The sequence below is a fragment of the Protopterus annectens genome, chromosome 5.part0 (assembly GCF_019279795.1).
Source record: "Protopterus annectens isolate FY-2018-M chromosome 5.part0, PAN1.0, whole genome shotgun sequence".
Taxonomy (NCBI): Eukaryota; Metazoa; Chordata; order Ceratodontiformes; family Protopteridae; genus Protopterus; species Protopterus annectens.
The window spans coordinates 1,290,529,567-1,290,556,334 of NC_056735.1; the positions used below are offsets into that span (position 1 = coordinate 1,290,529,567).

The window sequence follows — 26,768 nt, forward strand, 5'->3', positions numbered from 1 at the left end:
TCACTGTATACCAGTCAGAAGAGAAACAAATTTATTCCAGCAATAAGGGAATGTCAAAAGTCAGGTGTGAGATTCAAGCTGCTGCATCCATCTGCCTTCAAAATATTCTTTCCTTGAGGATCATTTTGATGAAGAACAGACTAAACAGAAAATAGAAAAGTTTGTTCAACAAAAAGTGAGCCATCAAGCAGAAGAGGATACTGCTTCTAATTCTTCTGTTAAAAAAAGTACATGGAGAGACTTTGCCAGTGAAACCTTTTTCATTGTTCCAAAGGAAAATGCTTGAGAGACAGAGAAAGCACAGGAGTTTACTAGAAGAATTGGGAGTACCTTGGAACTGAAGAGTCTGGAACTAGTAGGTGGAGATGAAGAAGAAGACAAGTAAGGAAATTAATGAATAAATGTGAGACTGCAAAGCATCAATCGCATTTGTGAAATATAATGGTATCAGAAAAAGTGAAAAAATTTGACTTTTGTTGACTTTGTTAAACTCATAGGGAACTAAAAGGCATTTACCACACTTCATGTCATTAATGTTTGGAAGGAAACTGAGGGGAGTGGAAGGGGAAGGAAAAAGGTTACTGTAAGTAAAAAATGTTTGTTCTTATCAGTTTTTCCATGAAACTTTTCATGAAATAAATAGCTGTTTTATAGTAAAGCATTCTTAGTTATTCTTGTATTGTGTTAAAGATACTAAAGTAAATAGATGTGTTTTTCTTTATTTCTTCTTGTTTTAGTGTTAAGAAATGTAGGGATCACAATACAAAAGGAAAAAAAGGCTAATCAAAAGCATGTTTGTTTATAGGCTATAATTTTGGGTTGTTGTGGGAGATGTGGTGCAGACGTACACAGATCATGATATATGTAGACATGATATGTTTTCTCTTACCTTTGCATAGGTGAATATTTAGATTAAGACCCTTGGCTTAATCTAATAACAAGTTTTAAGTGGAAACAAGTATATAAGAGAACACCAAATAGAATGAAGTTTGCTTTTAGCAATAAATGTTTCAGCTTGTCTTTAGAAACCTGTGGCTGAGGACTACATTTTTCTCTTATGTTTCCATGGAGACACAAGCTGATAATAGGGCAATAAAAAGCCAGACTACTGGTTTCTTCAAGGCTAAAAGTTAATGTTTTCTGAAAACATGCAAGTTGTTTTTTCACTTCTGGGAGCAGAAAAAAAATAAAAAGAGCAGACACCAATTAGTGCAAGGAAAAGCAGAGGTAATAACATGCTTCTTAGCATAAATAACCTCAACTATAGGTCAGTTAAGTCCTGTGTTAGCAGCTGTCTATTTGGGACAATTCTTTCTATTAGGAGGGTTATTTTAAAATGAACATATGGTGTTTGTATTAAGATAATGGATTCTGGTGGTGTTCTGGGGTGTTTTTTTAGGGATTTCATTAAAACAAAGAGTCTTATAAAATATGACATAGATTTCAAAGTTGACGATAAGAAAAAAACATATAAAGGATCAACCTGCCAAACATTACTGGGTGCAATTATCACAAAAGCTGGAAAAAGACATTTAAAAAAGCTATCATACATAGCAGGTGGGAATAATGACTTCTTATCATAAAGACAATACATTCCATATTAACTTGGAATGTGAATGGTCCCACAGCTATAAACAAAAAGGAAAGAATATTAAATTATATTAACAAATGCAGAAATAGCAATGCTACAGAAGACACATTTGGAAAGAACTGAGCATGTAAATTTGATTAAAAAAAGGATGTCAGGATGGATATTCAGCAGAATACTGGGGACAAAGAAAAAGAAGAGTACTTGTAGTAATTGCTAGAGGAACTCCAACAGTGATAGGGGAGATAAAAAAATAATAATGGAAGATTTGTGGTAGTAAGGGACTACTGGCATGGGATGAGAATTACACTGGCATGTATTTATATTCTGCCTAACACTGCCATTATGTAGCTTAAAATATTTTGGGAGACATAATCAACTTTCAGCAGGGAATATTACTTATAGGTGGGGAGTGGAATTAGATTTGTAACAAGGATGTATCTGCGGGGCCTAGAAGGGAAAATATAACAAAAGAGGGTAGATATTCTGAAGAAATTCCTGAAAATATTTGGTATGGAAGACAGAAATTTTGTAGTAGGAACTCAGAGAAAATTTGCATGTTATGACCTAAGGTAAAATAACTGGGATAGACTAGTCAGAAATTAAATTTCACAGGAACATGACATTTAATTGAGAACTTTGACACATCCAATAACTACTTCAGATAACGTGCTAATAATTATTAAAATAAAACTGCAGGGTAATGAAGTAAAAATGAAACAATTGTACTTCCCCACCAACCTGGTAAAAGACAGGAATTTAAGGAGTGGGTAGTGGAAATTGTTGAGGAGTTTTTAGGAAAGACAGAAAATACTCCAAAAGTTATAGCTAGTAAGTGGAATAAAATGAGAGTGGGAGTTTAAAATAGGGTAGAAATAAAGGAAAAATATATGGTTAAGAAGTAGCAAGAATTATTTTGAGGGGCTAACAAAGGTTAAAGTATTACAGAATAAGGAGATTCTCACAGAACAAGAAGAGGTGCAATTACAGACTACTAAAGATAAAGTAAGGAAGTACCTGGATAATATACATGAGTCTAGAAAGATGGTTAAGCAACTGTTTTTGATAACAACTTCAGAGCACAAAAAACTTTTGGCAGAATGACTTAGGCAACAGAAAATACAAAATGTTTTTGCCAAATTTAGGGAGCGTAGAACAAGAAAAATAACCAGAGATCCTGTAGAGGAATAAGAGATACTTCAAAAATTGTATGAAAATTTGTATAAAGCAGAGAAGTGGGGAGATCAAGAAAGAGCACAACCAGAAGAAATATTTATGGAAGACTTAAATATGCCAGTGTTAGCTGGAGATGAGGTTCAACAATTAACACTTAGATAGGATGAGATGAAATAAAAATGGTGCTGTATAACTAATGTGCAGTAAAGTCTCCAGAAATAGATGGTATTCCAGGGGAAGTTTGGAATCTCAGAGGGAAGAAAGCAATAAAGATTTGGAAGGATTTGTTTAACAGTGTTTTAAAAGGATGAGAAATACCAACATCCTGGAAAAAAGCTGTGTTGGCTATAATACTTAAAGACAGTAAAGACCCATCAGATCCAGCTTCATATGGGCCCATTTCAATTTTAAACTGTGGTTATAAAGTGTTTATTTCCATAATGGCTAAATAAATGGCAAATGTGTTGCCAGAATTGATAGATATGCATCAATGTGGTTTTTATGGAGGGAAGACAAATGTTTGACAACATTAATAGAACAATGATGATCCAGAGGGAAGCAGAATACAAGAAAATACCACTGTCGTTGGAGAGTCTTGAAGCAGAGAAGCATTCAACAGAGTAAGCTGGGATTTTATGAGAAGGGCAATGGAAGCATTTGCATTTTTTGATGCAATAATGAGGTTAATTAGGGGGATATATGAAGAAAAAGAGGCAAAAATCAAAGTGTGAGGGTTCCTCTCTGATAAGTTATATCTGAACAGAGGAAGCAGGCAGGGTTGTTCTCTTCCCCTTTGTTATTTACATTATACTTAGAGCCATTGGCAATGAAAATAAGGGACTTAGAAATTCAAAGATATAATTGGTATGGTATTCAAGAAAAATTGGTTTTATTTGCAGATGATATTATCTTGTACCTGATAAAACCAGGAAAGGACATCTCAGTGCTATGAAACATTCTGAAACAGTTCTGTGTTTTGGGGGTATATAAAAGTAATAAAGATATAACAAATGCAATTGCAGAAAACTATGTACCTACACATGAATTGGTTCAGCAATACCCATATTTATGGGGAAATGATAAAATATAGCATTTAGGGGAATGGGTTTTAAAAGGGCACTGTTATGACAACTAAGGATAAGTGGGAAGAAGCTAAACAAAAGATAATGCAAAAACTGAGAAGCTGGAAGCTCTTGCCTAGAGATATAGATATAAAGATACAAGCAGAAAAATGTTTTTAGTCCCTTTCTTATATCCAGGTTGGGCATATTTTATCAACCAGTGGAAAAGTTATTGGGAGTAATTTATAAAGAGCTGAAGGATTTTATCTGGGAAGATAAGATGGCAAGAGTCAAATGGGATAGGTTGATCCTTCCAATAGAGCAAGGAAGTTTAGGATTGCATGATTTGAAGGGGATATTTTGACACTACACATTTAAGGCTGTTGTATGTAACATAAACAGAAAGTTGCAATTCAAGGTGGAGAGAGATGACGAAGTACTGGGGAAATTCATGAAATATGGAAAGACTGGGATTTTGGAAGCAGATCCTTAAGGAGAATAACAGTCATGCAGAATATTATATTCATCAAGTAGCAGAATGTAAACTAAAAACTAAGCCATGACAGGAATAGAAAAAGAAGATTCAGCTAATGGGGGTGACTGCAATTAGTGGCACAGAGAACAGGCAAGAGAGAGGACTGGAATTTACTGGAGGAAGCTAGCAAAGGAACCTAGGTAGTGGGAAGAAATAATTAGAGATACAAACGTAACAGAATGGAAGGATACCAAGAAGACTTTTGGACTACAGGCTAGAGATTGCCTTCCTTATCAGGGAATGATATCAGATTATAAGATAAGAGAAAGGGATAGGGAAATCCTAAGTGAAAAACTTGCACTGGTTGAGTTTTTAGCTGAATCTAGAATGAAAACTCCTTTTAAAAAGGGGATAATTAGTATGGTGTATAAAATATTGCATGCTAACTATTGGAATCGATCACAGGAGGTCAAAAAAGATTGGGAAGAGAGATTAGATAAGCAATTTACAAAGAAACAGTGAGAGGACATATGTATGGCTCCTAAATATGCAGCAAAGAATTTTTACCTGGAAGTGCTTGCATAGGTCCTTTTATACCATAAGCAGACTCCAAAGAATTTTCCTCAGGTAGATAGCAAATGCTGGATGTGTAATGGGGAAGAAAGAGGTACATGGGAGCATTGCTTTCAGAGTGCAATGAGTTGGCAGAGTATAAAAATTCCATAAAAAGTACTCTGTCAGGAATACTGGGAAAACAAACGAGTGCAACTAAGGAAATTAATTTTTTGAGCTGGGATACAGGAGCTGAATTGCCTAGACATAGCAAAGCCTTGTTAAGTTTAATTCTGGTAGTGCCAAAAAATTACTAGATATAGGAAATCAATGCCTAAACCAACCATATTTGAAGTTGTGAATATTGAAGCAGACAAAAGAACAGAAAGTGGTATCTTTAGAAAAGGATAGGTGTAAATTACCTAGCAAAAATGGAAATTATTGGCGTAATATGCAGAAAAATGTTTTGGAGGAGGAATGAGATTTAAGATAAGGCAGAAACTGAACAATTTATATAATGTTGGATTGACTATATTGCATAGAACAATATATGTGATTTATAATGTTTGTAAATGGGAATTTCTTAATATGGTTTGAATGCTTTTATGTAAATATGTTTGCCTATGTCACAAGTGATAATTCAATAAAGGTGCTTTTAAAACATAAAAAAAAATACTTGCAACAGATTCTGTACCCCCAACTTCCCCTATACCTAAAGATCCTTGTGTCATGCACAGTTGTGGTACTAACACCACACCATAGGATCTGGAGGTAACAGAAGGTGAATGATGTAATAGCCTGCTCAAGGCTGAAAGTACTGCGGAATCACAGGCCATAGGATGTGGCATATTTGTTATGTATTTGTATGTTTTTAGGTGCAAAGGAAATAGATTGTGGTGGTGGTGGTGGTGGGGGCACTGTCTCTGAATCCATCAAGTTATGGGACAAAAAACTAGCCAGATCAATACAAAGTACTGGTTGCATGGTCAGCCCAGAACACATTAGACAGAACCCCACTATTCTCCCTCTAAAAACAGCAATCTGAAGTCTGTTTCTAGAGGGATACTATAATGAATACTGCACTGAGAAAAAAAAGACAGCAGTTTCAGTTGCCTAGCACAATGCATAAAATACCTGTCACAAAGATACCATAATTTAATAAAGGCTAGTTTCAACCCTGAATACATAGAAACAGACTAAAATATCCTTAGACCAGGAATTAAATATAAACTTAAGAAAAAAATCCTGTCAGAAATGTTTCACAAACAAAATGATGACAAAATCACAATTTAAATGAAAAAAAAAATCATTTAAAATGCTACAAATCTACTAAGTTCTCTCAAATAATCACAGCCCCAGGGGGAAAATAGTAAAAATATTTTTTTCCTGTCTCAAAACTTTCAAAAATAAGCTTTTAATCAAGGGAAATAGCAGCGATTTACTTGTGATAGCCCACTTCCTGGAGGTAGTTGGGGGGGGGGGTAGACTTACCCACATAGAAATAAAGGCCCACATGGTCAACAGGGAATGAGGTGTATGAAATGTGAAAGGTATCACTCCATGACCTGTCAGATGGTCTGTAATGCATAGGGTAGCATCTACAGTGTGTGTGCAGGCCACCTGGGTAGTTTTCATGACTCTACCATATGGCACACATGTGACCTTTACCGTGAGGGGTGACTTCCCACAGGGACATCTAGTGGGGGATGCTGGACATGCCCTAGAACATTGGCTCATGACTCCAATGAGAAATCCACATAATCCAAAAGAACAAGGTCACAATCATGCCCACTCACAAACCAGAAACATTATAGAGCATGTGTTTGTGCTGATGAAGTCATGATTCCACTGCCTAGATACGCTATATCTAGCAGAGCTATGCAGTACAGTTTCATCACATGTGCCAAAATCAAACACAGTGACAGTAGCCAGGGATCACAATTCTCAGCCTCGCAAGCAGCAGCAGATGAGACAGATAAAAAGTAAGGAGGAGGAGACAGCAACAGGGGATGACCATGCCAGATGGAAGCAGGCACAACATGCCATGGCAATAGTTAAGTGGCAGTACATTGCGCATAGCTTTAGAAGCTAAAAAAATATAAGAGCTAAGCAGATACTGACAGTTAAAATTATGCATGCAAAATCAAGTCTATATCACATTGTGAAATGTACTAAACATCGAACACCTCTTTGTCAAATCCTATTTGTCGAATCTTCATCCGAATGATCGTTTCAGTGAAACTTTTTCCCATTCTGTGTAACAAGTTGGCCAACCTACCAACCGCAACAAAACAGCATTATTTAAAATGCACCCTGGTGGGGGACTGCATCCCCCACACCCCCCCCCACATGGGGGGTTGTGCCCCTATACCCCCTAACTAAATATACCAACTCCAAGATCGCACTACAGTGGGAAAAATAGCAAATTCCCGATGTGGTCTACTGGTTACTTACTGTGGGAAAAATTTCACTGAAATGATTGCTGGACAGATGAAGACTTCGACAAATAGGGTTCGATGAAGAGGTGTTTGATGTTTAGTGCATTCAAAAATATGATATAGACCCTGCAAAATCACCAGATAGTGTTGTCCACTGTGTGCACCAGACATAGGCAGCCCAAGTCAGAATGTAATACGGACAGGACAGTATTAACTTAATTTCCACAGGTGGAGGAGGAACCTATGCTGCATAACTACAGTACAACTAAGTGGATACACACAACAGTGATGCATACCAACACTCAATATGACCCATACATAGGATGGTCCCATGTTATGCTGATATAGTATAGGTTCCCTACTCTGGGCACTATGTGTATGCTAATTAGTTATCAACTCAATAGCATTTCTGAATCACAGCAGCTGTGTGACAAGCAAGCTATGTAAACATCATGTTGAGTTTTTCATGAAGCTGTGCACACACCTGAACACCAGGGGGAGAAAAACAGCTCAAAGGTATTGTGATACAGACAGGCTCATACCTTCCATGGTCACTTCATAAGGATTAATGTTAAACAAATTAGTCTTTAAAGAGGGATGTTCCTAAAGCTTACGGAGTGAAAAGGTGTGTCACACATTGCAGTGCTACAAATAGGTTTTAAATGATAGCCATGGTAAACATGGCTAAATGCTGTCAATACAGAAAAATAACTTTGTAGAAATGTAAACTGTCACATCTGAAGTAGTGTTTGAGACTCCTTGAGTAAAAGGTGTAAGGAAGGTGTCAGTCAAGTGGTCAAAGTATTGACCATTTGTGCAATAATTAAGTTTGTGCAATAATTATGTGAGGTGGGTGTCTCATAATCTGCATGTCACAGGTTGTCAACAATGGTCATGCTAGTCATAGCCATATGAAGTTGTAGTCGGTATTGAGAATATAATACCATCAGGTAATACAGGAGTTGGTGTTTGCCATGTTCTGAAAGTTAAAGTGGCAATGGAGCCATAGTAATACATAATTCAATGTTACGTTAGTATGCCATTCCACCCTCTGTTCAACCATCCGCCTCCTTCCCCTTTCTGTCTCTGTCCTCTCCATTTTCTTCATTTAATCTATTGACAAAACACATAAACACAACACGTACAGGCACAAATAGCTTATTAAACAAATTTCCTTTTTTTGTTTTAATTACCTGTTGTGCAATGTTTGCATCAAGCAGTAAAACAAAGAAAATTCCAACACAAGCTAACACCTTGCTATCATTCACACACTAGATCTTAGCATCATTGCATGTCAGTAAGCAAATCTGACATCAACGACAACACAAAACTAATGTGAGTGGATTGTGTTCTATGTTGCAGTTTCCATGGAGTATTAATGATGTAAAACTTCCATTTGAGTGCATGATTCCAATCCACTGAGGGTAGGATGTTGTTCTACAACATTGTTTCTACTCGTTAACTGCAGTCCATTACAAGGAACATCTTCTGATATTTTTTTTGTCTTAGAGCTTCAGTGGCACACCTCTGTAATGCTGTTTTGCAGACAGTGACTGAGCTATTTATGGCTTTGAATCATGTCACTTGCATTTATGTTTTGTTGATGTCCACTGTTGTACCAACCTGAATTGTGTGTTATTGACACATCCTGTGAAAGATATGTAGCTTGCATATCTAATTATCTGCTTAGTGACCTTAAACAAACTGTGTCATAAGCACAACACACATACTCAAATACACATTAAAATACCATTTCTTTTAAGAGTTGAAAAGGTGCATGACGCTTCACAAAGAGCAGCAGTGATAGACATAGATACGTAACAATAAATGACAGTTCTGATGGTAAAAAATGAAGAAATATCCTTCAGCCGCAGTAATAACTTGGTGACTATTGCATGATTGACTTTACATTTAAGGTGAGACAGAAAGCAATAATTATATCACCATGCAGTTTGACTGCTAATCATTTAAACACTAGCAGCCGCACTACAGATGTGATGTATAATGTTGCAGTATGATATGCTGAGCGTGTTTATCCCCAGATAACTCATCTCTGTTTAAAAATGTCCATTTTGTAGGTCTACAAATTGTTGGCAATCTCCCTGCAAATGTGAGCTAGCGGAAGGAGATCACCAACTAGAAGTTATACTGCGGTATCTGGCGGTAGTACACATGAAAAAAGACTAAGAGTTATACAGGTAGGATGCTAGTTGTGGCTGCATGCATAGGGTCAGTGATGAGCATGCTGAACTCAAATATTTTCTGAATCACTCCATGTGCATATACTTTGGAGGCTAAATCTGCAAAGGAAAATTCACTTGATAACCTATTATTAACCATCTTAAGCTGGAGTGACTGTTGAGCATGTATTCTCAGCAGCCAACTTCCTTATCATACGTTCAACATCCAATTCTGTCAACCAGACCTTGAAGACGAAGCTACTGATGTGGATCTCAAGGGAAGCTTCTGAAGAATTACAGAGTGAAGACTGAGGCTGATCACTCCAGGAGAAAATGACGTTTTCAGCGAGGGAGTTCAGATCCTGGATGCAGTAGGATCTGATTGCCTCAACAGCTTAGGTGCTGGACCTGAAACAACACTTAGATCTGGAGACCTTTTCTTAGTTTTGTCTGTCCGTTCTACCTGTCTTTCTTCAGACTGTTTCTCTTTATGATTTTCTTTTGACTTGACTCTTTCTGTCTTCTCTTTTTACTTAAATCTCTCTCTCTCCCTCTTTTTCTGTCTTCTTGTCAGTAGAAGAACAGGTGGAGGGTGCCTTCAGTCCTGAAGATTTTTTGGACCCTGTCTGAGGGGGAAGAAGCCCTTTCAGAATAAGCTTTTCTTTCCTTCCCTGGAGAGCCCATGTGCTGGAGGCAGCACAAATATTGCAGGTGTCCTGCAGGTGAGAAGACCCTAAACAGTACACACAAAGTGAATGTGGGTCTTGAGGTGGAATCTTATGTCGAAAGGAGGAGCACTTTAAAACCTGTAGACTCTTTCAACATCAGAAAGAAGGGTTCAAAGACTTATAACACTAGCAACAAAGTTAATCAAACTATCAATACCAACATAAGAGAAAAATAACACTGGATATGCTGTATCTATATCAAAACCTATTACACTGTGAACAGTAAGAAGTAACTAGAAAATGTGATAAGCTTACGCAAACAGCTAGTCTAATAACTCTATTGCCAAGTGCTAACACTAAATATTAAATGCAAAAAAAACTTAACTATTAAGCTAAAGGGAGGAGGCAAGGGTCAAAAATCTTCACTTATCAAGAAGGCATTATAGAGCTCTCAGTAAATATGTCTGGTCTGATAGATGGCAAACAAGATCTGAGGTAATTCAGGCAGCAGAGGGGAATTGTGAGTAGGGGAAAAGACAGAGCTCTTGGATCCAATACTCTGGTATAACGTGCCAAGGTCGGATCCAACCTGATCCGACATTCCACATGTTGAATCAGCTGAAAGTTAACAATATTGGCTCCATAATTACATTGAGAGGAAGCAGAAGTAAGATCCTGTAGCACTCCCCATCCTCATCACTCCTGAACTGCTCACCTGAAGTTCTTTTTCCTGTTTGCTTCCCATTTTCATCTCTGCCCTATTTCCAGCCTTTAATCTGGTCAAACTATAGATAACATACCACACATATAGCCATAAAAAGCCTATAAACAGACACAGATGATTCAGTGCTCATCACCTGTGTGATGCCTGGTATCAAACAGCAAATCCTACTGCCAGTTCTCATCCTATGGCAAAAATGAAGGAGAGGCTGCTGCCTTCATAAGTGATTAGTATTTCTGCTTGTAGCAGTCAGGTAAATAGTATTGAGCTTGGCCGCTGTGCAGCCATGCTGTAAATGAAACCCAAGGATAGTTTTTAATAGACAGCTTCCTGAACGAGATGCTTTATGTCATTTATCATGTGTTTATAGAAGTGATATTTGATTAATTGTAGTAAACCCTACAAAATGCTTACAGCATTAATTTGTTAACAACACATTTACAAATTCATAGTTTATTCAGTACTAGAAGAATATTTACTGGAGCTTTTCTCCTCGGGTCTGCACTGAAAATGGGCCACTGACTCAGTTGGATTAACCCGGTTAACAAACAGCAATAAATAAATAAATAAATAAATGAATGTGTGATCCACAAATGAAAAACACAAAGTATAGTTTTCATATTTGTGAGGGATTCTATTGATGTCTAAATGTTTTAAATATTTATTTAAGGTTTTAAAAATAACTGTGTTACCATTCTGCAGAATTCAATAATCATTTGTTTTGATCAGTTCTACAGCTGCATAGTTGCTATTTGTAAAGTTTTCTTTTGAAAATGTGCATTACTATCAGAGTCAATGTCAACTTCATCTTATAATCATTAATTATTCTAAAGTAATAAATGTTATTTATCAAAGAAAGTATTGCAAAAAGCCACTGAGAACAAAGTAAGGAATTTCTTTTATGTGTATTAAATGATGTTCAATCCAAAAACAAAACTATTTTGTACTATTTACCTGAATAAGGTGGAAGAAGGTGCATAATATCTGGTATTTTCATTTTCTTCTTTAGTGCAATAAGCAGAGGAGTGAGGAAGCTAATAAATTTCAAATAGGCAAGATTCTTTCTGATCTCCATTTTTTTTTCTAAGTACTTCCCCACAACCATTTGCTGGAGGATGATCCTCTTTTGAAGCCTCTGATAAGTTGTTTCATCCAGCTGTTCTTTACCAGCTGTCCTCAGGGCATTGGTCAGGTTATATGTTGCATCATACATGAACAGGTTGTTATGCTGTTTGACCTGCGTGGTGTAACAGGTTAGTTTCAGCAAGATGTCTTCTGAATATTCCATAAACAGCCTTTTTTCTTCTGGGCTGTTTGGTTCATATGTTGGGTCAGTATTGAGATCTATGCTATATATCCCGTCAAAATCTGAGTCTTCTGAAATATCAGTGAGTCCTGAAATATACAGAAAAGTACAGATAATTTGTGTGAAAAAAACAAAGCTGTTACTATGCAAATTTTGAAACAAAAACATAAAACAAATACATTTCTGATAGCATACTTCTTTGTAATGTTACTAAAGATTACATGTAATGTAACTAAATATTACATACTATAAAAAAGCAGACATAAGCTACTATTGGAAACTGCAAAAACAGAGTACTAAAACAATTCAGGGTATGAAAAACTACCCATATAAGGACATAATAAAAAATGTTAGAATTGCACAATCTCAGTTATACACAACAACCAGAAAGTAGCTCAATGAAAGAAAATCCAAGCTATATAATCCCAAAAACAAGCAAACAAACAATAAGAAATCAAAGTCCACCAAACAGCCATGATACGAAGGGTCTATATTACAAGATCGAATGCTTAGGTGATCGAACACCTAAACATCAAACTTGTAATATCAAAAGCAAAAAATCCGGTGAACGGCCAAGGGAAATCTTTCCCTGCATTAAATCGGCCATTCACTGGATTTTGCCATTTTGTCTACTGCAGAGTGATCTTGGAGTTGGCATATTTAGTTCAGGGGGTATGGGGGGCACAGCCCCCAACTTAGCTTGGGTGTAAAGTTTTTTTTTTTTCTGTGGCCGACTGATGTGTTTTCCTGTGCCGTTTGACGTTTTTGGGTTCGATATTACAACTTCGATATTTAGGTGTTCGATCACCTAAGCATTCGATCTTGTAATATAGATGCACTACGAAAGCAAGCAGCTATTTATTCTAAAATAATATCGACTGAGGTGCAAAGCAAAAATGAGCCTGTATACTTTATACAATAATAATAATTAAACAGTACACTATTACAACAACCAGATAAGCACTTTCATCTATAAACTTTAGACAAAAGTGCTTATCTGGTTGTTTTAATAGTGTATTGTTTCATTATTTTTATTGTATAAAGTATACAGGCTCGTTTTTACTTTGTACCTCAGTCGATATTATTCTGGAATAAATAGCTGCATGGTTTTATATCATGGTTGGTTTGTGGACCTTGATTTCTTATTCATTGAGTTTGTGTGTTGTTTAAACAAATAAACAATTAAACAAACAAACAAACAAACAGAGGTTGTCTCAAGAAATGGTTCAGGAGAAAAGTTTATTAAAAGCTATATAAAAAATGCAAGCTTTCATGCTTTCATGATTAATAGGACCTTTTTCAAAAGTAATCAAAGTAAAACACTGCCATATGACTAAGATAATTAAATTGTCAGTGAATTCAAAAAGTATTATACTCCAACACTGAAATAATCTACAGATACATGTATAAGACTAACAGGAGATTTAAGGACTGCATCATGTTTTCACAGAATATAAATTATACTAATGGATAGTACACTTATAAGGGATCAATTATCATGTCTTAATGAACTGTTTCTCTTAAAAACCAGCACTGAAATGCAGATGTTTCACACACAGAAATGTGATAGTTATGCGTTAGTTTAGTGTTGGAAGTAACGTATTTCATATGAATGTGCTGAAATTCTAATTAAGTCATATGACAGTGACAACATTTTAAACAGAACTGATAGTGGTGTTTTATTTTGATTAAGTGAAAATCCATTCATGGAACAGTTTACAGTTTAAAATTTCTTGTTTTGCCAGTAGTGAGTGGAGTTTTTCTCTATTTTACATTCATGAGTTAGGGAAGCTTGTTACTTATATACAAATTGTTGTCACTCCTCGCAGCTGAGTTCCAGTAGAATCTGAGTGCACTGCCTCTTTCATTAGTTCTACCAATCCAGGTTTCCTCCTGTGGACCTTCTATGGCCCTGCTTGGAGCCAATGAGGAGTACGAGGTACCTCAGGATTTTTACGAATGCCCTAGTTCTCTCTCCATATGAGGACACACACAGTCCCACAAGGATATGCAATGGGCATACACAATTATTGTGTCACTTCTGTGGCAGCTCAGCCAGTGTCCCACCTTCCATACAGAAAGTGTACCCTGTATGTCCTGAGACCATACTGGGGTTGAACCATGAGACACAGTGTACCCTCCCTCCCCAGAATGGGCATGCAATCATCTTTCATTGCCAGCTCCTCAGATTTCCAAGCCAGTAATCAAACCTGGGTCACCTCAGCCATAGTGGAGGTTTTATCCCTGTATGTCATATCACTGTCTTGGAATATGTATACACATCTTATATTGCTTTAATAAAGTATTTGTCCAAAGTGCTTCCATTGCATAACTGTGTGTAAGTGATTGTCTATGAAATATTAGCTTTTTCCTTGGTGAAAAGGTATTCCTTGAAATTAGCCTGAAATCCGTGGAGGGGTTTTTTTTATTTCTAATTTTGGATGGAAACTGATTCCAAAAGGCTTGTACTATTTTTGAAAATGCTCTCTTGCCAGAGGCTAAGCTGAAAGTGGACTAACCTTTTCTGTGCTATCTTTAAAGGAGTAAACAGTGTCTTCATTATTAGTTTAAATGTAATAAATGTAAATTTAAATGTAGTAAATGTAAATGTAACAGGAACATATGTAGGCACTGATATAGGCCTACTGCTATGAATATCACTGTGGCAAGAAGTGTAACTGTTTACCAAAGTTAACCTGTATCAGGTTTGATGTTGACAATGATGGCTTCTCAGATCAGCTATGAAAAAACTTTGTTTACTGTTTTTTTAAATAGTTTTGTTTTTCTGAATGAGTGAAGAGTAATTATGTATGTACAGAACCAACTGATATTGCCAACATCCTGGCAGATAGGTTCAGTGCTAACTTTACCCCACTCACACCTCCTAAAGGGCCCATATCTATACAGGAAGAATGCAGAGTCCCTGTAATCACATCAATGCAGGTAAAACCTGCACTCTCTGAAACCAAAAACACAGCATCCATGGCTGCATTTTACACTAATGTCAGAACGAACTGGCTCCCCACTTAAGCACCTTGTTCAATCATAGTCTCACATCAGGCTTTATGCCCACTGAATGGTGCACAGCAACAGTTATCCCACTCCACAAAGGGGGATCCATCACTGATTCTGGGAACTATCGCCCTATTAGCCTGATGAGCCTGCTCTGCAAGGCCATGGAACGTATCATCATGGAACTCATAAACAAAGACATTGGTAACCTCCAAACTCTGGACCCCACCCAGTTTGTGAAAGGCAGATCATGCCTTCTGAACCTGATTGACTTCTTTGAGGCAGTCACCAAAGCCGTAGACAAAGGTAAGGTGGTTCACACAGCCTATCTTGACCTCGCCAAGGCTTTCAACACCATCCCCAATTCTGGAATTATAGCTAAGCTCACTAAACTAGGTATAAATCCCTACATCAAAAGATGGGTTGCCAACTGGCTCACTGACAGAACCCACACTGTAAAAGTTGCAGACTCCAAATCTGACTTCAAACCAGTGATAAGTGGAGTACCACAGGGTTCAGTCCTGGGACCTCTCCAGTTTGGTATCTACTTCTCTGAAGTACAGGCTAACACAGAAGGCCTCTGGCTAATGAAGTTCGCAGATGACTGCTAACTAGTCGCCATAGTTGAGTCCCCAAATGATGTACACATCTTACAGAAGGGCCTCACTGAGACAGATGCCTGGTGTCAGAGGCATAGCCTCAAGCTCAGTGCCAAAAAGTGCATAGTCATTCCCTTTGGTAAAAACTCTGTACCCATGAACTACCACATAAACGGCAGTCTACTTAATGCCGAATGTGTGATAAGAGACCTTGGAACCCAGGTGGACAGTAGTCTCTCCTTTGATAATCACATCACCATAGTAGTCAGGAAATCCTTCTATGTGGCGCACCTCATCACAAAAGGGTTCTCATCCAGGAAAAAAGAGGTCATTGTTTCCCTCTACTCGGCACTCATTAGACCCATCATAGAGTACAACGCCCCTTTTGGAACATACCTCACAAGACATCTGCAGCAGCTGGAAAGGCCACAGAAGTACCTCACAAAGAGGATTACTGGCCTCAAACAGATGCCTTACACTGACCGTCTCAAAAAACTCCAGCTTTACTCTGTAGCATATCGCCTATTCCGAGATCTCTGCCTAACATATAAAGCTATGTTAAACCCAGAGCTGTTGGACATGCTACACCTTAAGAAATCCCAGTCCCTCTGAGCTACACACTCTAGAGACCTAAACCTTGTCACCACAATAAATAGGACATGCTGGAGGGATAGATTCCTGTCCCAGAGACTTCCTATACTCTGGAACAAGCTACATCTATGTCAAGCAAAGTTCCTCATTAGCACTCTTCAAGAAAAATCTTGATAAGTGGATGGGAAATAGGAAATACACCTCAGGGATCACTTCTGTGGCTCTGCTCGACAGGGGCAAAGGAAATTAACTTTCTTGGGTGGCACAAACCAGGGAACCTTGTTGGCTTGGCTTACTTAGGCCCTTGAGCCAATATCTTAGTACCTACCTATGAACATATGAACCTATATAGCATATTCAAATTTAGGCAGAAGTATTTTAACAAAGATTTAAGATTTTAACAAAGGCTTTTCTGGATTCCATTGCAAAAGTTTATACCATAGTTTTAGTTGGGTAAAGGCCTTGTCTACTGCTGTTTCTATGTAGAATTTTTAAAAAAAGGTGTGGGAGTGAGAAGAATCTTTAAATATTTTTTACTTGAAAACTGTTTTTTGGTGTTGCTTAAAGGATCTATGGTGCCAGGGGTGATGCCAAGATAAAGAAAACTGATTTAAAGATATTTTTTCTCTGACTAAATTTCATACCTTTTATGATTTTTTTCTCTCTGATTTCATACTGGTAACACAGATGATCTGCAAAATGTCTATAAACTTCTGACCTTTTCGCTGCAAATGTCAGAAAAGGAGATGAAAAAAGAAATGAATAAATTTGCAATTGACATGTAAAATATAATTTCTTACATCAGGAAACTAGTAACTCATAAAATGCAAATACATTTTACTTCAAAAGGTACATCTTTCCACAACTGTGAAATGATGCAGATATTAAAATGCTAACAGATAAGATATAGAGATAAAGATTTGATTCTTGTTGGCAAATTATTTTCTGTGATCAAGTAATTAAGCCATTGTTTCCAAGAAACGTTTCCATCACAGGTGGAAAATTATTTAGTTAATTCTGTTGTTAGAAAGCAAAGAATTAAAATAAACTGATGCAATGTTTGCAAGCTGCAGCATTATAAGATGGATTAGAGTCATGGGAGGTAAATCAGGTAGCATGTACTCTAGGAGGTTGTGGGGAGTCAGGGATCATGGTCTCCAGTGGTGAGGCTAAGCAGAAGACCTATAGTAGTGCTTCATTCCTCTAGCTAGAGAAATTTTTAGTGTGTTCCCTTCATCAGGTGGTCATTCCACTACCTGTACCTCAGTGGACAAAGCATGTCAGTCAGTGGATATCTATGGTATGCTGTCGGATGCACATGACTAAGGCCACAGATCCCCATAGACCTAGTTATTAGCTAAAGTTAATGCTATGTACAGTCTCGCCCCATTTGCATATTGCAAACATGGCTCAATATGTGGTTTTGGAACCCCACACCCACAACCCTTCTAACATGTCCCTCACTCAATTTCCTGTATTCATGGTTTGAACCCATCCTAGCCAGAGGCAAACAGTAGACATGTTTACCCACATCACATGGTACAATCTTCATTAAAACAAATGGTATAAAACTCATGCTTTTATATATGAAGCAGCACACATCTAGTGCAGACATAGGACCAATATAAACAATATGCCACTAAGGTAAATCTTTAAATTAAACAACACTTTAATTCTTTATTGCACAAACTACTCACCAACACAACTGAATTATGAGTCACATGAATAATAAGCATGCAAATGGAAGTTCCTACAACTTGTTAAAGCAGGAAAATAAAATGTTGTTGGCATTATTGTAATAGAAGTGATACCTTCCAAGGACTGAAATTATGGTTTGAAACTTATTCTCTCCTGGCCTGAGCATTTGATCACTCAGGATTGTATTCATCCTCAGGATCAAATCTGCCTATTTAGGATTAAATCCCTGCATAACTGCAGCCCCTGGTAGGTATTAGTACTATAATCATAACTGTTATTTAATATGTACACACTACTAACTTTATTTTTTCTCACAGTGATCTTCATTGAAATTCTCGTGTTTTTCTTTTTGAACCTGTATCCACTAGAAAACTGTACTGAATACTACTTTGTGTACTACTACTGTAGATTATGCAGATTCTGTAAATACTGTTTGTATGTGTATATGCTTATATTTGTATTTTTGTATTTCTGTTTCTCTTTTCTCCTCTCCCTTTTTTGGGCCCGGGCCCTCACTTCGAATGGGCTTCTGGCAAAATTAAATAAATAAATAAATAAATATATCTTTAAATAATTTATCTTTTATATCTTTATTTCACAAAAGAAATGACATAGTAAAGTGCATATTTATTTGATTGGAATGTATATAAAAGTAAAGAACAGGTAGGTATTGAAAAAAACTTAAAAATAATATTGGTATAAAAGGGATAATGTTCTAAACTTAATAACAGAATAATACAAACAGTGGTTCTTTAACAATGTGTCAATATGAGCTGGTTCCTGTATATCATCTCAAGCTGGTCAGTCGGTGTTGAGTCAACATTATTTTTCAAAATTGCACCATCGACCTGGTCAGAAATTACAGAAAGATGGAAGTAGAATTTTGGGGAAAGATTGAAAGCTGCACCTAGTATTTAAAAAAGAGCATTGTGGATAGTTTAAACAAAACAAAACAATAGTACACCATGGTGAAACTTTTTCCACCAAATGTATAAATAGTGTAAAACATTCATTATTTTAGTAAAATGTTTTCAGCATTTAATTTTCTTAAAGCAGTATAGGCTTGTAAGTTAAATTTTAGCAGCAATAAAAGTGTGCGGGCTTTGCATAAGGGAAGAGGGTTAACATATAATAGAAGATGGTTTGGTGACATTCAACTGGAGACAAGACACATGCTACAGCTCAACTGGGACCATGCCAAGTGAATTAGAACTTGTGAGAAAATGTGAAATTGTGAATTAATGACCATGCTGAGAACTGAATGTGCCAAAATTTACTGTAAATAATGACCATGGCCCACAAGGCAACATGAGGAATCAGTGCAAGGGCAAATGCAGTGCCAGGCAATCAGTGGCAGTGCATCAGCAGTGTGTGTTGATCACTACCCCCTTCACAGTGTCTAGGGAACCTTATCGAAAATGCATACTGGAGCATAAATGTGATTCCTGTAGCATGCAAGATTTTCTGCATGCTGTAGCACACTTCTACATGTTGTAGTTATGAAAGCATGTACTGTACACTGAGTGCAACACTCATTACTTCTTCTGCATCCATGCACTTTACTAGAAAGACTCACCCAGACTCTGCTACACTTTGCTGTGAGGGAAAGCTTATTTTGCTTTTTATTTGTTGTATTTTGTATTACTTTATTCCCTTTTTCTATTTTAAATACTGTGATTTGTTTTCTTTACCTTGTGTTTTACTTGTATTCTGCTTTTAACTGCATATTAAAACTTGAAAAGAGACCACAGCTCTGTCTCTTGTGAGTCAGGCAGAATTTTTTTTATCCACCTTCCCACCCGGTTACTGTTGTGTTCTTAAACACCACTGTCTTTCTAGTTGTCTGCCCCTTATGTTAATTTGACCATATATCTCATTTCCTCTCTGCTTTTACTGGCTTGTGTGAGTAAGCGCAAAATCATCATTTTGTGAAATCACTCCTCTTCAGCTATTTAAATTTATTGGCCATCCTATTGTATTCCATAGTACCAGAATACAAAAGTGACCACCCCTTTCAATCTATCTTGCTGTTTTAAAAATTGTGACTCTCCACTAAAACTTAACTTTTTAGACAGGTAAAACTTAAGTTACCTACTTTCACATCTAACTCTTCTAGTGCACACTGCAGTGTTTAGGATAAAACATTTTTTTTTTCATCTTACCTTTAAGCATCACTATGACTAGTATTTGCTCAAAAACCTGCTGGAAAGCACTAGGAAGCCTTAAACTGATACAAGCACTCAACTCTCCTTGTTAATAAGAAGAAATTAATCATAGGCACTAAATAGCCTATAATTGCAAAGTACCTTGCTAAGTTAAGGGAAAACAGCTCTTGTACATTACAAAAAAAAGCACCAAACCAGGCATGTCCAAGGGTCAGTTTCCGGTGATTTCTCCTGTCCACCTGGTGAATCTGGGTATACTGGGACAATGCAGCAATTGCCTCATGTACACAGACAACCCTCTCCTCCTACCACCCAACACTAAAACCTGCGAGAGATGCACTTACATAGCCAAACTGGAAGCAAAACTCTCTTCACCCAAGATTGTGCTAGACAGTCAAGAAGAGAAGATTAACACCCGCACTACACCTCAAGCAACACATACCCCTTCTAAACCCACACCACCAGCACCCTCACATAGCAACACTAAACCTTCATATGCGGAGGCCCTTAACAGTAACCTGCCCAAGCAACAAGGATATCCAAAGCTGTAATGCAAACACCAATCACAACAACACCAGTGTGCCACCCAACAACAGCCCCTAAGCCAAGACAACGTACCAAACACTTTAGTCATAGGTGACTCTATAGTCAGGCACACTGATGTCCCACTCACCAGGCTGAACAAGGAGAAAATTACAGTCAGCTGCCTGTCAGGTGCCAGGATCTGCCACATAATGCAGGCACTCAAGTTACTCCACAAGTACAAATATGACTCTGTCATTATCCATGTTGGAGTGAATGACTTGAGACGTACCTCCCTGGACTACATGAAAAGAGACATGGAAGAGCTCTCAGATCATGTGGCCCAGGAAGGTATGACCCTAGCCCTGAGCAGCATCCTGCCTTCGCTCAGAATGATACCACAGTATAAGGACAAAATGATTGACTTCAACAATTGGCTAAGCTTCTGGTGTCATTCAAAGGGGATCCACTATCTGTCTGCCTGTGACAACATGATCGACAGACCATGATCCTTTGCCAGAGATTGTCTGCACCTGTCGGCCATGGGATTCAGGTTACTGGTTAAGGCTCTTGCCACCCCTGTAGTGATTTTTTTAGGCAAAGTTCAAAGGACAAAACCACCTCCGTAACAGGTACAAGCATGTAAAATCTGAAAGTAATGCTACTCAATGCTAGAAGTCTAAACCTCAAATTGCACTCTTTTGAGGCACTCCTAAAAATGGAGAACTTAAATAACTGAGACCTGGTTCAAGGCTCCAGAGAGCACCCCTCCAATACCAGGCTACAGTTCTTACCACACTTTTTGGCCACCAAACTAGGACCAAAACACTAAAGGTGGAGGAGTGTCCATATTCACCAAGGATATTCACACCACCAGGCTAGTTGCCCAACACAATGCGTCTGAAATTCTCCAGGTGCAACTAACCAACTAACACTAGGTAAGACTGCAACCCACACCATGCCCCAGGATTTTCACTACACCTTTCTAAACATACTGGAAAATATTAAGGTACAACCAAACACCCTAATACTGGGTGATTTCAACTATCCTGCCATTAACTGGGAAAACTACTCGTGTACCAACACCTTTGCCCAACGGTTCTTTGAATTCATAAATTCCAATGCCTTGGATCAACTAATCTATAGTCCCACCAAGGGCTCCAATACCCTAAACCTGGTTGTTACCAACATGGGAAATTGATGTTCCACACCTATGGTCACCTCTTCATTGGTCAGGTCTGACCATAAATTAATCACCCTTTACATCCACATCCCACCCCACCCCCCAGTGAGAAAACCTCCATAAAAGACTTCTCCAAAGCCAACTTCATAATACTCAAGTCAGAAGTGACAAACTTCATGACACCCATGCAGACGGGAAGTGAAAGTTTGACTGCTGAATCCTACACTAATGGACTGTATGAGCACATCCACTCATGCATGAATTGTGCCATCCCAAATAGAACCAAGATGCTCTCCTCCAAAAAAAAAGATGCCAATCTGGTGGTTCCCTGCCTTAAACAAACTTTACAACAAAAGGAAGAAACTGTTGCAGAAAAGAGGAAAATCTCAGGATACAAAAAACTCCCTTACCAGCCTCAGTAAGAAGCTGAGATCCCTCATAAAATCTTCAAAAGCTAGTTACGAAAATAAAATTGCCAAAGATTCCAAAGACAACCACAAGGCATTCTATAGCTGTGTCAAGAATCTAAATGGCAATGCTCAGATCTGCTCTGAGCTACAACAAAATGGCATTAAATATACTGACCCCAAGGATATTGCCAATATCCTGGAAGATCGATTCAGTGCCAACTTCACCACCCTCTCACCCCCTAAAGGGCCCATCTTAATACAGAAAGATTGCCAAATTCTGGTAATAACGGCCACACAGGTAAAAAAACGCACTCTCCAAAGATAAGAATACAACACCATGGGACCAGACGACATCCTGGGTTGTGTACTACATGAACTACAAAATGAACTGGCACCTCACCTAAGTGTCATGTTTAATCTTAGCCTCACCTCAGGCTTCATGCCCACTCAGTGGCGCACAGCTTCAGTTATCCGACTCCACAAGGGGGGATCCACCTTGGATCCTGGGAACTACTGCCCCATCAGTCTGACGAGCCTGATCTGCAAGGCCATGGAATATATTATCATGGAACTTATAAACAAAGACATTGTCAACCTTCAAACACTGGACCCCACCCAGTTTGGGTTTGTGAAGGGCCGATCTTGTCTCCTGAACCTGATTGACTTCTTCGAATCAGTCTCCAGAACTGTGGACGAGGGTAAGATGGGCCATGCAGGCTATCTGGACCTCACAAAGGCCTTCAACACCATCCCCCACTCTGGAATCATAGACAAACTTACTAAGCTAGGCATTAATCCCTACATCACTTGATGGGTTGTCAACTGGTTTACTGACAGTACCCACACTGTAAAAGTAGCCAACTCCAAATCCAGCTCCAGACAAGTGACAAGTGGAGTAGCTCAGGGTTCAGTCCTGGGACTGCTCTTGTTTGGCATCTACTTCTCAGAAGTACAGGCCAACACTAAGGGACTCTGGCTAACAAAGTTTGCAGATGACTGCAAACTGGGAGCCATTATTGAATCCCCAAATTATGTGGATATTCTACAAAAGGGTTTTACAGAAACAGATGCTTGGTGCCAGAGCCATGGGCTCAAGCTCAATGCCAATACATGTATAGTTATCCCCTTTGGGAAAAAACATGTTCCTGTGAATTACCACATAGGTGGCAGTACACTAAACACCAAAACTGTGATAAGAGACTTAGGGACACAGGTGGACAGTGGTCTCACCTTCGATAATCACATTACCACAATATTCAGGAAATCCTTCTATGTGGCACACCTCATCTCTAAGGGCTTTTCATCCAGAAAAAAGAGGTCATTGTCCCACTGTACTCATCCCTCATTAGACCCATTATAGAATACAATGCCCCATTTGGTATGTACCTCTCAAGACATCTGCAACAACTGGAAAGGCCACAGAAATACCTCACTAAAAGAATCACAGGTGTAAAGCAGATGGCCTATGCTGACTGTCTAAAAAAACTCCAGCTATATTCTATCGGATATTGTCTACTCAGAGGTGATCTCTGCTTAACATACAAGGCCATGTCAGACCCAGAACTGTTAGATATGCTACACTTAAAGAAATCCCAATCCCTCGGAGCCACATGCTCCAGGGATCTAAACCTTGTCATCACAATGAACAAAACATGCTAGAGGGATAGGTTCCTGACCCACAGACTCCCTAGACTCTGGAATAGACTGCCCATACATTTCAAGCAAAGCGCCTCTTTGGCCCTCTTCAAAAGGAACCTTGACGACTGGATGGGAGATAGGAAATTCACCCCGGGGATCACGTCAGTTGCCCTGTTAGACAGGGGTCCAGGAAAGTAAATATTGTGGGAAAAAATATCCAGGGAATTGTTATGGCTAGGCTTGTATAGGCCCTAGGGCCAATAGCCTAGTACCTTCCTAAGAACCTATGAACATATTAAGGCTGTGGTGAGGTAGTGTGTGCTTCTCTTTGCCCATAGGGAATTCACAACAGTCATATTTCTCTGCAGCTGATTGTTACTTCGGTCATGTGTCCTCAACCAAATATTCCACAGGGAAATATCTCACTGCCTAGGCACCTGAACCCAGTGTTGTTGATGATACCCCAGGGATTACTTCAGTGTCACTGCTTGACAGAGGCACAGAAAAATGATAGGCATAGTTTTATTCAAACTAAAGGCTTATAAATGCCCTTGGGCAGATAGCCTAGTATGAACCTATGAACCTATGAACCTATAATTCTGAGATTTCATCATATTATGGTATGATGTTTACATGTCTGACGTCCTTAAATTCACAGATGCTGGTTTCAGGAGATTTGGGAATTTTGAAGACAAATGTCACAGGTTTATGGTTCAAATTAACTGGAGAAGGAGCAGACCAGGTGAATAGTACAGGCAGAGACAATATTCACAAGGACCATATCTAATATATTAGGTCCTCTGGTGGGTTTCTTAACTCTGTGTTCCAGGGAAGTTTTGTCAAGTAAGTCCAATGATTCCTGGGCATACCGTAAATTAAATGTATAGCTGCTCCAGTCAATTGCAGGGAAGATAAAGTCTCAAAAAATAATAAAGTTCTTGATAATTGGCTGTTCTTTAAGAAATTTCTAGACTCTAGCATGACCCCCAGGAGACAATGAGGGTATTCTGTAGCAGGTTGTTACTTGGTAGTTTGTCTTATTTAAGTTGGTCTCAAGTTCCATGAGTTCTGTTTGTGGATCTGTCAGAATTTGTCCGGAAGTGATATGATCGTTAAATATGGAGAGGTCACCATAATTCTCACCAGGCCCAAATGCATGGTAAGTGCAAAATCCAGGTATGGGTACTTTATTTACAGTTAACCAAGTCTCGGTAATTACATAAACATACAAACATGGATATGTTCTAGATGCGGGCCAGCCTCAAGAGCAGGCATTTTGTTGTTGAGAATGTTGGTATTGAAAACAGCTGCCTTAATATAGTCCAGATTGGAGTTTGATGAATTTGCTACAATGGCAAATCAATGAGAAATGAAATCACTAAATAATGAAAGATATTTGAATTTCAGACTTCATATCCTTCAGAAAATGCATACAAATATTCTAGCACTTTCTAAGTTTATAACAGCTATAATTAAAGTCTTTTCCTGATTTTGAGCCTTTGTCTCCCCCACTACATTATTTTTGGCTTTGTCCAGATTTCTTGAGTTTCAGAGGTATGCTCAATGATCATGGCAATTGCCTACCTCTGGTACACACACACACACACACAGATGTGCACACACACAAACTCATCCACCCATCAGCAAATAAGCCCCCCACAATCAGAGTCATAGAAAGCAGTCACCCATTCACTCAAACCCACATGTTCCAGCACAAACATGCACACACTCTCTCACACACACACACACACACACACACACACACACACACACACACACACACACACACACACACGTACGTAGTTTAATTTATGCCCATACCGACACGTATATACACATGCACATAACTACACACACTAACACACACCCCCCCCCCCAGGTCTTCACTGAACTTACTTTCAATGTGGCCGCTTCTGTAGCAGTGAATGGCTGACTGCTGCCTTTGATGGTGTTCACATCTTACTCCAACATTAATAAATTAATTAATAAAAAGAGGGGATCATGATTCTACTCCCAGATTCCGAGTTTTTTTTTCATTTTAGTTGTGGTGTGGTGGTTGCCTGGTTCCTTCAACAGTGAAATATTATGCAGCAAAATGACTGAATTGCTCTGCAGTGTAAACTGGGAGCTGCTGGTATTTCCAGGGAGAGCACATGGCTAGTTAGTATTAGTCTGTGTTTGTTCTGATGAAGCCTATTTGATGTGTTTGGATGAAAGTGCTTAACCTTATTCATTAACTTTCTCTGGATGTTTTTAACCTATACATTAGTTGCATTTTTCCTCATTATCATCATCATTGGATTGTTGGGCTTTGGTTTGGACTGGTTTTGACCTTGCGTTTGTGTTTATTAGTTGTTTTGTGCGTGATCATTCTTCCAAGTTGCTGGGTTGTTAGTATTAGCTGTTCATGGAGTGCTTCATTAGCAAGCACCACTCCCAGTGAGACTCTCCTCCATGTGCAGGCCTCCACTAGTGGGAAACCACAGCAGTCATCATCTTCTTTCGGCTGTTCCCGTTAGGGGTCGCCACAGCAGATCATCTGTTTCCATTTCTTCCTGTCCTCTGCATCATGCTCTTTCACACCAACCGCCTGCATGTCCTCTCTCACCACATCCATAAACCTTATCTTAGGCCTTCCTCTTTTCCTCTTACCTGGCAGCTCCATCCTTAGCATCCTTTTCCCAATATACTCAGCATCCCTCCTCAGCACATGTCCAAACCAACGCAATCTCGCCTCTCTTGCTTTGTCTCCAGACTGTCCAACCTGAGCTGACCCTCTAATATA

The 26,768-nt window shown here is 38.5% G+C and overlaps 1 protein-coding gene across 1 annotated transcript in view; it reads right to left on the reverse strand.

Moving 5' to 3' along the window:
- LOC122802354 (ankyrin and armadillo repeat-containing protein-like) overlaps positions 1-26,768 on the reverse strand; it is a 1,115,117-nt gene that overhangs the window by 898,454 nt on the left and 189,895 nt on the right. The window contains exon 5 of the mRNA XM_044071991.1: positions 11,814-12,254. Within this exon, the coding sequence (XP_043927926.1) occupies positions 11,814-12,254 (441 nt within the window). The remainder of the gene's footprint in view (positions 1-11,813; positions 12,255-26,768) is intronic.